Source organism: Pituophis catenifer, unplaced genomic scaffold (assembly GCF_029215685.1).
Source record: "Pituophis catenifer annectens isolate HBS135680 unplaced genomic scaffold, rPitCat1.0.hap2 SCAF_1, whole genome shotgun sequence".
Lineage (NCBI taxonomy): Eukaryota > Metazoa > Chordata > Lepidosauria > Squamata > Colubridae > Pituophis > Pituophis catenifer.
The window spans coordinates 275819144-275831662 of NW_027256881.1; the positions used below are offsets into that span (position 1 = coordinate 275819144).

At 39.3% G+C, this 12519-nt stretch overlaps 1 protein-coding gene across 2 annotated transcripts in view; it reads right to left on the minus strand.

Annotated features, from left to right (window-relative positions):
* Positions 1-10600: 10600 nt before the first annotated feature.
* Positions 10601-12519, minus strand: part of AMBRA1 (autophagy and beclin 1 regulator 1) — a 158822-nt gene continuing 156903 nt past the window's right edge. For both annotated transcript variants that reach the window (XM_070936292.1, XM_070936284.1), the window contains one exon: positions 10601-12375. In XM_070936292.1, the coding sequence (XP_070792393.1) occupies positions 11891-12375 (485 nt within the window). In that variant the 3' untranslated portion in view covers positions 10601-11890. The remainder of the gene's footprint in view (positions 12376-12519) is intronic.

Genomic DNA, 12519 nt, shown 5'->3' on the forward strand with positions numbered 1-12519 from the left:
GGGCAGTTCATTCCACAGGGCTGGGGCTCCCACAGAGAAGGCCCTCCCCCTGGGTGTCGCCAGCCGACATAACTTGGCCGATGGCACCCTGAGGAGACCCTCTCTGTGAGAGCGAACTGGTCGGTGGGAGGCTATTGGTGGCAGAAGTCGGTCTCGAAGGTACCCGGGTCCTATGCCATGGAGCGCTTTAAAGGTGGTGACCAACACCTTGAATCGCACTCGGAAGACCACTGGGAGCCAATGCAGCTCGCGCAGGAGGGGTGTCACGTGGGCACAACGAGTTGTGCCCATAACCACCTGCGCGGCCGCATAAATTAGTGAATTCACTCATGGTGACTTAGTGGGATAAGGGCAAACCAAACAGCTAAAAAAGAAGTGAGGAGTGAGAGGCCCTTCATACCTTGCCAACCAATTCCCAGAACACAAGTGTGTTAACAATTGTATCACTATTTGAAAACTGTGAAGACTGAGTATTCCCCTTATCTGATCTGCCATCACAGTAACACAGTAAAACAGTAACACAGTAACACAGTAAAAAAGAGACGAGGTGGCGCAGTGGTTAGAGTGCAGTACTGCAGCTACTTCAACTGACTGCTAGTTCAGCAGATCAGTGGATCAAATCTCACCAGCTCAAGGTTGACTCAGCCTTCCATCCTTCCGAGGTGGGTAAAATGAGGACCCAGATTGTTGGGGGCATATGCTATCTAGTATACTGTCTTCGGTGTAAGCCGCCCAGAGTCCTCGGAGAGTGGGCAGCATAGAAATATGAAAATTAAATAAATAAATAAATAAATAAATAAATAAATAAATAAATAAATAAATAAATAACTATTGGTCAATCTTTCAGAAAAAAAGTTGGTCAAACAGTGGTCCAGAACCAGAATCAGGCCAGAGTCTTTGCTCGCTATCCTAACCCATAATTAAAGCAGTATCCTAAAATGCCATGTATGGCCTATAGGAATTATGGAAAATAGCCTTGGTTGTCCTTTTTATCTATCTCTGTTTTTCTATTCTGCACTTGTTTAAGGGATTCTTGGGTTGGAACAGAGGGAAAGATAAGAAGATACTTCTATTAATTGAAGCTAGCAAGATTTTTCTTTAATTCATCCTTCTGCATTGTTATGATAATACCGCAAGAATAATCTGGTTCCTGAAGTTGGTTTTTTCTTCTTTTTGTATGAAAAATGGGCCTACACTTTAGGGAATTAATCATTATGATTATGGAACAGCTGGTTTCCCAGGGTGGTAACACCCAGGCGTGTTGGGACTACCATATCCATTAATTCCTAGCCAGGATGGTTGAGAAATCTTGATTTTACAATCACAAAATATTTAGAGGTCCACAAACTACAAAAGGTGTTGTAGAATCCCTCCATAAAAATATACTGGTATACATATATATTGAAAAGTAGAGGGGTGCTAATAATTGCAAGGAATATTTCTGTGGATGGTCCTGATTGAAGGTTAAGATGTCTGCCTTTCCTGACTGTTTTTTTTTTAATATTATTTTTTATTATACATTTTCTTTTATTATTCATCACATTTCCATTTCTGCAACAACAGTGTACTGCCCGTATCAAATCTCTTTTGAATACACATAATATTATACACCTTAATTATAGCCATTATTCTCATTGTATATACAATATGATCTTCACTTCTGGTTGTTCTATATAATTCAATTTGTAATAAAATGTAATCCAATAATAATAATAGTAATAATAATAATATTATTGCTTATAATGTTATGCTTATATATATCTATATATACATTTAGCTCTGTTTTATGAATCAACCTTAATTATAAATTTACTAACTTCTGCTTCTCTTTTCTAACCATTTATAAAATAAGTCCCATGTTAAATAATACTGTTTCCTCTTTATCCTTAATTCTCATTGTTAACCTGTCCATTTCGGCGCAGTCTAGTATTTTCTTTATTACATTTTGATCTATAGGTATACTTTCTTTTTTCCAGTTTTGTGCATACATAATTCTCGCTGCTGTTATTACATGTAATATTAAATATATGCTTCTTTTGTTGTATTTTCCTGGTAATATACCTAGTAAGAACAAATCTGGTTTTAAATCTATTTGTTGTGCTATCATTTCTTCTAACCACCTTTTTTTTTTTTTTAATTTGATTTATATGCCACTCTTCTCCGGAGACTCAGGGCGGCTTACAATGCGTTAAGCAATAGCCTTCATACTTTTGTATATATATATACAAAGTCAGCTTATTGCCCCCACAAACTGGATCCTCAATTTACCTACCTTAGAAAGGATGGAAGGCTGAGTCAACCTTGAGCCTGGTGAGATTCGAACTTACAGTAATTGCAGACAGCTGGTGTTAATCACAATGCTATTAGTCTGCTGAGCCACCAATATTTTTTTGCCATTGGACAAGTCCACCACATGTGGTAATAGGACCCCGGTATCTGTTTACATTTCCAGCACTCTAGCGATATGTTTTGGAACATCTTTGCCATTCTTGCTGGTGGCAAATGCCATCTGTGGAACATTTTGTAAAGGTTTTCTTTGTATGCTGTTGACATCCTTAGTTTGTAATTTCTTTCCCAAAGCTTTTGCCATTTGTCTAGTTCTATATTATATTCAAAATTTTTGGCCCATACTATCATAGTTTCTTTTACATGTTCTTCTTCCATTTTAAAGTTCAATAAGTAATTATATATATTTTTTTATTAATTTATCATCTGTCCCCAGAAATATCTGATCTAATTCTAGGGGTTCCTTGTAAAATCCATATATTTCTACATCTTACTTGTGCCTCGTTTGCATTTGAATATGTGGCCACCAGTCCAGATCAATTCCTTGATTTTTTAGTTCCTATTTGAGTTTAAGTCCCCATGTTCATTTAAGATGTCTTTGTACTTTATGATTTTTTCCAGTTCTAGAACATTAGGATGTATTAGCGCTTTCATTGTGGATAGCCCGACTGGTATTTTCATATAACGATTCTGTTTGATTTTTCCCCATACTGAAATCAGAGCATTCCTGATATAATGCCTTTGGAAGTATCTGTGTATTCTACTTTTTCCATACCATACAAATGAGTGCCACCCCAATTGTAAGTCATGTCCTTCTAATGTCAATATTCTTTTGTTCCTCAGATTTATCCACTCCTTCACCCATGTGAGCACAGAGGCCTAGTAGTACAGCTACCAGTCGGGTAGTCCAACCCCCCCCCCCTGATTTTTGGTGTCTTGTAGCATTTTCAGTTTGATTCTTGGTTTTTTGCCTTGCCAGACGAACTTTAGAATCAATTTGTTTTAAGTCCTCAAAGAACTTTTTCCCTAGTTTTATCAGGGTTGCTTGAAATAAAAATAACAATTTCGGTAGGATATTCATTTTTGTTGTAACTATCCTTCTGACTAATGACAACTGTAAATTTCTCCATTTTTCCAAATCTGTCTTTATTTGTTGTAATAATTTAATGTAGCTGTCTTCTTTAAAGGTTATACATCTTGCTGTTAACCAGATTCCCAAGTATTTAACTTTTTTAGTTATCTGCAAGTCCATCTTTTCCGTCAGTTAATTTTTCTGTTTGTTTGTAGGATTCTTTGTCAAAATCTTAGTCTTTTCCTTGTTTATTTTTAGTCCTGCCACCTCGCCAAACTCTTCTATTCTTTTTATTAATTTGGGTCCCATTTCTAGGGGTTCCTCCAAAATGAATACTAAGTCGTCTGTGAATGCGTGTACTTTGTAATGTTCTTTTTTTGTTTCCAAACCTTTTATTTCTGGATCTTGTCTGATCTTTCTAAGCAAGACTTCTAGGGCTAGTATTAATAATAGAGGAGATAGTGGACATCCTTGCCTTGCACCTTTACGTATGCTAAAATTTTCCGTTATCCCCCCATTTACTAACACTTTCGCCATTTGTTTGGAATATATTGCTTGGATCGTATTTACAAAGTTTTCACCAAAGTCCATACCTTTCAGTTGTAGTGTCATAAACTCCCAGCTCATATTATCAAAGGCTTTTTGTGCATCCAAGAAAACCAACGTTATCTGTTTTTCAGAATGGGCTTCGTAATATTCCAATACGTTCAAGTTAATCCTCATATTATTTTTTAGTTGTCTTTTAGGTAGGAAACCATTCTGGTCAGAATGTATACATTCGTTTAAGAATCTTTTTAATATCTCTGAAATTATAGAGGCATATATTTTATAATCTACATTTAATAATGATATCAGTCTGTAGTTTTTTATCTGTTGGGAATCTGTATCTTCTTTTGGTATTAGTGTAATATATGCTTCTGTCCATGATTTGGGGAGCTTGGCCTTCCATAGTGCCTATTTATTTATTTATTGACATCCCAGGTAGGACACCAGTGTATGAAAATCACAAACCACTGGTGTGCCAGGCAATCCAGATTGGGCGCTGTTCCTTCCAGAATGTGCTGTATGCTAGCGACAATCGCTTGAAAGGAAAAACAAACAGTAGTGAAGGGAAAGTAGCAGAGAACAGATGAGATGAGCTTTCAACTAGGGATGCTGTGGGGAAACATTTACGTATATTTGTTGGAACGCAGTGAACATGTTTTAATGAGTCTCCCTCCCAATTACCAAGACAGGGATGCCTGGCAGTGACAGCAGGGTGGGGGAGATGGGGAGAGTTCTCTGCCAGTTTGGGATGGGGGCGGGATGAGGATGGAGAAAAAAAACAAGGAAGGACTATGAGACAGTAATTGGGAGTGTGCATCTCATAGGGCAAGGGCTGGAAATCAAAGGCCAAGCCTCCTTCGTACCCGTGCTCTCCCTCTCTGCACCGTACTCCCTTTGCTCAGATTCGGGATGAGAATGACATTTACATGCTGTGCACTGAGATCCCAATTAAAGCTAGGACAGCTCACCACATGGCAAGCTTTAATTAATATGCCTTTTCCTGTTGCAGAACACTGTGCTGACAGATTGTGACTAAGTGAGGAGAGCAGCTGCTCCGAGGCTGGCTGCTGCTTCCATCAGCCTCACCCCAGGGCAACCCGGCAGATCTGGCCTTTACCCTTCTCCAGAATGGCCACTGTCTCCTTCCATGGATTGCAGATGATCCCTTGAAGGAAGGGACTCCCAAACCCATGCAAAAGACAAACGACTGATTTTTAGAAGTGCTCCAATTTTCCCACCAAAAAAAATTCCTTCACCCATTAGAGCTAGCTTCATTCCTCTGCATGCTTTTCTTTGGGAACAGAGGTGAAGATCCATTTCTGTTTTCCCCTGAAGCATTGCAATAGCTCAAAAAGCAGATAATGGAAATGGCAAATGCTTCAGTAGGAAATGAAAGAAGGAAGGATTTGCAGTCTTAAAGCTAAGAGAAGCCAAAGGTACTGCATTGTTCTCAGATGTAAAGGAAGCTGAACTGAGTCAGAATAGACTTTCCCTCCATTTTTTTCGCAGGAAAAAGTTGAAATACACAAGAGGGTATTATTCTTATATCCTGAACTTATTAGATTTATTTCTGTCTTTTGGTACAACTTGAGAGATACATAATGTTCCCACATCCTGTTTTCCTCACAACTGCCATCTGTGAGGTGGGCTGGGCTGAGGGTGACTGACCCAAAATCAGCCAGCTGGCTTTCATACCAAGAGAGGACTAGAATTCACCCTCCCGGTTTCTAGTTCAGCACCTTAACCCCTGCACTAAATGGGCTCCTACATGGAAGTGATTCCATTGGCAGGCTCAGGAAAAATTCAATACAGAAAGTGAAACAGGCCTTTGGGCTACATCGTGATTTAGCTCACTCCATGGGGTGCTTCCTAGCAATCTGCCATTGCTGCTGTAGAGGACTACCCTTACAGTTCTGAGAATAAAAACACGTTGTACATGATTTATTTAGCTATTTATTTATTTTGTTCAGAAGTTGCATGACGTCTACTTTTTTTGGCTCAGCAATATTCTGTCCATCATCAGCATTCCAATACTGGGTATTTGCTTTCCCTTTATTCTAGATTAGTATTAACTAGAAAATAAATAAAACAAACCTAAATTTCAAGGATGATGTGAGAGCTGCAATAATAAGCAGAAGTGTTTTTTCAGTCTTTATTTTCTCCTATTCTCTCCCCTCCCCCAGAAGAATGCAGTATTGAAAATATGGCTCCTAAGGCTGTTCTTTGACCATCTACCATTTCCCTTTGAGGTTCTACCAGACTTATGCTATAACAGCTCTAATAATTTTTTAACTTACAACATACTTTTCAATCTTTTGCAACTGTCAGCCATGTTCTTGCTCTAGCTTCCATTTTCCAGTTCGCTCTTTGTTTTGAATAGTTTAGATTATTTCAAGGGATTAGCAAATTTGTTTGTCTGTTTATTCATTCATTCATTCATTCAATTTCTATAGACACCCATCTCAGTCAATGATTCTGAGCAGCTTACAATTCATATTGTAAATATATATTAAGAGTTCAAATCAGGGGTGAAATCTAAAATTTGTTACTACCGGTTCTGTGGGCGTGGCTTGGTGGTGGGGGTAATGTGACTGGGTGGGTGTGGCCACCTTTTTTTTTTTTTTTTACTTTTAAAAGCATTTTTTCTACAGCCTTAAGAGGTTGCAGAAAAAAATGCTTTTAGGAGCCTCTGACGATCAGGCAACTCAGCTGGGATCGCCAGAGGCTTTTAAAGGCATTTTTTTCCCTACAACCTCTTCGGCCGAAAAAATGCTTTTAAAAGTTAAAAAAAAAAGCCTCTGATGATTGCATGGCTCAGCTGGGCATGTGGGGGGAGTGCAGGGATTTTTGCTACCGGTTCTCTGAACCACCCGCCGCTATCGCTACCGGATTGGGTGATCCGGTCCAAACTGGGAGAATTTCACCCCTGGTTCAAATATTAAAAACATTTTAAAACAATAAAAATAAATCATCCAGATTAAATATACATAGGAGCAATACACTTGGCTATTTAGCAATACAGCAGGTCCTTAACACATTCAGCCCCCCAGGGATGGGAACATAGTCAGGTTTTTAGGGTCTTACAAAACACTAACAGGGTTGGGGCTATTTTGATCTCCAAAAGGAGGGTGTTCCATAGAGCAGGAGCCACTGAGGAAAAGGTTTGATTTCTGGTCCCTGCCAACTGACACCCTGGCTGATAGGATCTGCAGCATGCCAATTCTGCTTGACCTGGCTAGAGATTCTTGGAAAAAGACGATCCCTCAGGTAATCCAGTCCCAAGTCATGCAGAGCTTTAAAGATAGTGTCCAGCACCTTGAATTGCACCCAGAAACATACCAGTAACCAATGCAGCTCGCACAAAAATGGTGTTATACATGTGCTGTGTATCTAGCACCATTTTATCATCTGTGTAGCCGCATTCTGCACCAGTTAAAGAGATTTCTTGCCCCTAATTTAAATAACATAGGGTTCAGATTGATTAACCTTTCTCAGTGAGAATTGACTCCATTTCTATCACAACCAGATTTAAAATCCACAAAAGAGCCTTTCCTCTAACCTACTTGCGGCTGTTTTCTTAAATCTGTCTTTTATGAGATACTTTACCAAGGGTTTTTTTTTTAATAGTTCATTGGCACTATCTTTTGCAGTACCCTTTTCTCTTGATCCATGGCTTTTAAAAAGATAACTAACAGATGGCTGAGTATACAAGAGCTCTCAGGTACTAGTTTGCTTTCTGCATTTAAAAGGAAGTTACCTCATTTCATTGCCACCTGGGGAGACTAGCAATATTCACAGGTTTGTCCATGATCCAGTTTACCAGGGCAGTTTCAAATATTATGTCAACAAATCAATACTCTCTCAAAAATTGTGCATTTCAAAAAAAATATGCAGCTGTCAGACTTCAAGTAATTGTATACTGCCCAGTTGCTTTTGGTTAAAAGGGCAGCTATATAGATGAGTAAATAATCCAAAGTTACTTCTAATTTTTCATGCAGCGTTCTCCATCCTTTTGTGGTACTACCATATTTCCCCGAAAATAAGACCCTGTCTTATATTTTTTTGAACCCCGAAATAAGCGCTTGGCCTTATTTTCAGGGAGGTCTTATTATTTTGAGATGCGTGGAGCAAGATGGGGCTCCTCTTGCTGTCTTACCTGATTTCCAGCTCTGCATTTAAATATTTTCAGGGAGGGTTTATTTTTTTGGGGAGGCTTATTTTAGCACATGCGCTCAAAAGCCCGATAGGGCTTATTATCAGGGGATGTCTTATTTTCGGGGAAACAGGGTAATTCAACTTCTGTGGTATCAATCCAAGGATAAATTATGGAGATGATGATGTGGGCTACTCAGGAAACTTAGACTAGTTTTCAATGGTTCCCAGAAATGAGGGTATTAATATAGGGTAGAGTAGTATATTATAGGTGTAACTACAAGACAAAATGCTTAACTCAAACATGAATGCTTGTATTGACCTGATTGAGTATAGATAGAAAGGCTTAAGAAATTCCAGTACTACCCTGATTCCAGTTGTAGTCAAATTATGGTTTTATTATACCGTTTCCCCAAAAATAAGACATCCCCTGATAATAAGCCCAATCGGGCTTTTGAACGCATGTGCTAAAATAAGCCTCCCCCCCCCGGAAATAAGTCCTCCCCAAGAATATTTAAACGCTGAGCTGGAAATCAGGTAAGACGACAAGAGGAGCTCCATCTTGCTCCACCCACCCCAAAATAAGACCTCCCCGAAAATAAGGCCAATTGCTTATTTCAGGGTTCAAAAAAATATAAGACAGGGTCTTATTTTCGGGGAAACACGGTGTTCTGCTTAAATAGCTAAGGAGGATTTTGTCATCCATATAATTCAAGCACTGCCAGACATTGAAGGCATCAGACCATAGAATACTTCATTTGCATTAATGTACCACCCTTTCCATGTGGTATGTTTCCCAAAATTATAAAAGTATAACTTTTTAATGAATTTATTCCACAATTGCCTTGTTTTGTATCCCCAGCAGTAAACATGTAGTTGATGCATCCAGTGTGGCCTGTACAAACACCACAAAAAATACAAAACACCACAAACACCACAAAAAAGTCAAAAAATACAGTTCTCATATTCATTCCTCACTTCTGTTGCTATGTTGAAGGCAAAGGTCCACGATTTGGGAATTTTCCTTGACTCACAGCAGCAGCCAAGACCAAGAAAGCCTAATCCCAGTTTGGTCTGGTGCATCATTCATTGCTCTATTTGGACTGGGAAGCTTTTATCACAGAGAGTGATGTACAGGCCTTTTACATGGGCATCCCCTGGAAGCTGATTTGGAGACTGCAGATAGTCCAGAATACGGAGGCCTGGCTGACAACAGACCATTTCAACAGTGTTGCGCTTATGAATCTAATTGTGAGTGCTAGTTGCTTCCTTATGAAGTCCTAAATAGTTTAGATTCCACTTACCTTCAGGACTCTCTGTCCCAACTAGATTCAATCCATTCAATGACTGTTTCCCAAGAGGAGATGCTTAGGAACCCCACCATACAAGAGATTAAGATGGTAAGGAATTGTAATCAATTTATTTCCATATTGATATTGGCACTCTGGAACAGCCAAAGCTAAATATATCTTGTTTTGTTTTTGGAGGTTTTTTTTTTTCCATTAACAGTTTTATTCTAAGAAGCACTTGGGGCATATATTGTAGATGTGAAGTTTGAAGAATTGGACTAGAGAGTGTTTTAAGTTTGTTCCATTACTTTTTTTTCCTGAAAGCCATCTTGAGTCTTTGGGATTGAGTATGATGTATAAACAGAACAAATAATTATACCAGAAAAATATGGGAAAGACGTATGATATAAACCTGAAACGCTTGGCCTTATCAGTCAACAAAATGTAATTCATAACTCGTAGTAATTTTCTGCAAGATTTCTGGATGGAATCCTTGGAGAAAAGCTATTTTTTAAAGCATCATGTTGCAAAATCTGTAATCCTCTCCTCATTTTCTCTCATAGAGATAGGTACTCCTCCACTCTAGTGAGGCAGTTATAGATTCTGGGTTTAGTTTCTTCTGATGTAAAAACATGTTCTAAAACTAAAGAGAGGAATTCCATAATCAAGCTCCTGTAGCTCTGAAGTACAAGCCATCACAGGGCACTTTTTAGTGCTTCATTAACACTTTGATGAGGACTTGCAGCCAGCTGATTTGATTTAAAGTTTATCTCCATGCTGTGATTTAAGGCAACATTTGCTTAATGTTCTCTAACAGAGTTTTCTGACTGTGAGCATAAGAGCTGCTTAACAATGGGCTTTATTTATTGTCACTTGCTTGTGGTACTGACAATACAGAGACATGCATATTGGGAGGAAAACCTCTGGCAGGTGCTGCATAACAATTTGTTAGATGCATCAGGAAAAAAAATCATTTCATTGAACTAACAGTTTAACCAGTTGGTTTTTTTTTTTCTTTTCCTTTTCTTCCAGCAGCCAAGAGCTATAATTGTAGTAGTAATAATAATAATACCAGAAGAGTCAAGAATTATGCACTAAATAGATAAAAACCTTTTCATGCTTTTCTGATTCTTCTGGAACTGACAAGATTTCAGGGTAGGGGACTTTTGTGGAATAAAGCAATCAAACAGAAAGACTCCCCCCGCCAAAAAACAGACATTGTACTTGATCGAGAAAAGAAGACAGGAGACGAAAGAAGGGTCTGTCATATTTTAATGACGTTGATCTTTGGTGTTTCCCTCATTAGCACACACTCTCCCCCACCTTCCTGCTACAAGCTCACTGGGATGGAGAGTTACAAATGAAAAGGAAAATCACATTGTTGACTAGAAACAAAAAAAAAAAGTATCAGAGCCTTGATTTCTCCACTAGAAACTACATGTACAAGGTCAAGGTTTCACATGCAACACCTTACATCACAGACACATAACTCACGCCCTGACATGGAGCTAACCCCTCTCTCCCACCCCACATCCTACCCCTAACAGGGAAGTGCAACCTGGCCATGGCACCATGATCCTGCCAAATTTCACCAGATTGAATTACAATATGCTACGATTGGCACAGCAAGAGTTGCTAAGCCTTGGGCAATATCTGTAATAAGTGCCATCTTTTTGGGGGAATGGTTCCCACCCTACCCACATGCTTTACAACTATAGGTTGCCCCACCCACAGCAGCCCTTGTAAAAGTTCTGCTTGCATACAAATTAGATATTCTGAAAACAAAAGGCCCACACTCCTGAGAGGTTCCTGAGCATGAAAAAAATTGAGACGCCCAAGCACTGCTCTCCTATCTTTAGTTCTGAGCTGGAAAGAAGAGTGGAACAGAGTCCTGGAAAACACTGATGTGCCTTATCCAGCCTACATTCGTTCAAGCCATCCAAATTCTGAACTTCTGAAGAGTTTTCTAGTGCTTGCAAGCAGTGTGGCATGAGATAAAGCTCTGGATTGGAAAATGGAGCCACTCTAGTTGTAGAATCTAGGTGCAAATTTCCTCCACAGTAGCATTTAAGATATATACACAATTCAATAAAATTGAAGGTCTCCAAAGGAAGAGACTCAAGTCTCCCTAATCCAATTAGTTGGTAGGTCAAGAAGGGGAAAGCACTTTTTAAAAAAATAAAATTAAATTAAAAAAAAGAGTAGCATTAAAAGCACTGCGGGGTTAGGACAAAGCTTAATGAATTCCTGTAGCCAGTGAGCTGAGAAATTTACATAAGGCTCAGCTGAATATCAAGGTTTATTACAACTATTGTAGAAAATGTGCAGCAAAACAGATGTGGGAAGCTAAGACACAGAATAAAACCTCTTCAAGAATTCTCCCATACAAGTTATGGTTTCCCTCTAAAATCCCACCCCTGCATATCAATGCCCACTGAATTATCAGCATCTGGTCAGAGCCAAAATTCCCCTACTCCTTCAGTTCCTGGTCAGCCGTGAGGTACAAGTCTTTGCTTAGCAGTACGAGGGTAGCACCAATTCATCTCTACCTGTTCCGAGACTCTCCATTGGTGCTCTCATTACTATAGAAATTGGTATTGTCAGGAAGATGGTTATTATTAGTTAGATCACTATACTCGACTGGTCCCTCAGTGTCCATTGAGGAGTGAGCTTGCTCTGATAGGCTTTGCCCATTAGTTTCTCCCTCAATCTCACTAGATGATGTCTGTGGGCTCAGGCCACGTTCTGTCACCTGCATGGACTCAGAAAGGGTCCGTCCCTCTAGCTCCGTTATCAGCTCCTGTGAAGTCGATGGTTGAGTCGAGCCTCCTTCTATCCCAGTGGATTCAGTGCCAGTCTGAGAGCTGCGGTGGATCCGGTGACTCACAATTATGTTGTTGCCAAAACCACCCATGGATGCCATGGTAGTGCTTTGCTCTCGTTGAACGACAGCAGTCATGCCACCTTCAGCCATCAGCCTTTGGATCCTAATTAGGGCATCCTCTCCAGTTGCTCCATAATCTGAACCACCTGGAAGAAAGAAAAGTTCTTTTAAAAAAAAAAACCTTTTACAGTTTTATATTTGTCCAAAAAACGCTCTCCAAAGAAGCTTATAACATTATTTAAACCAAACTTTTACACTAAGAACAAACAAGAGGCAAGAGAATAAAGGAA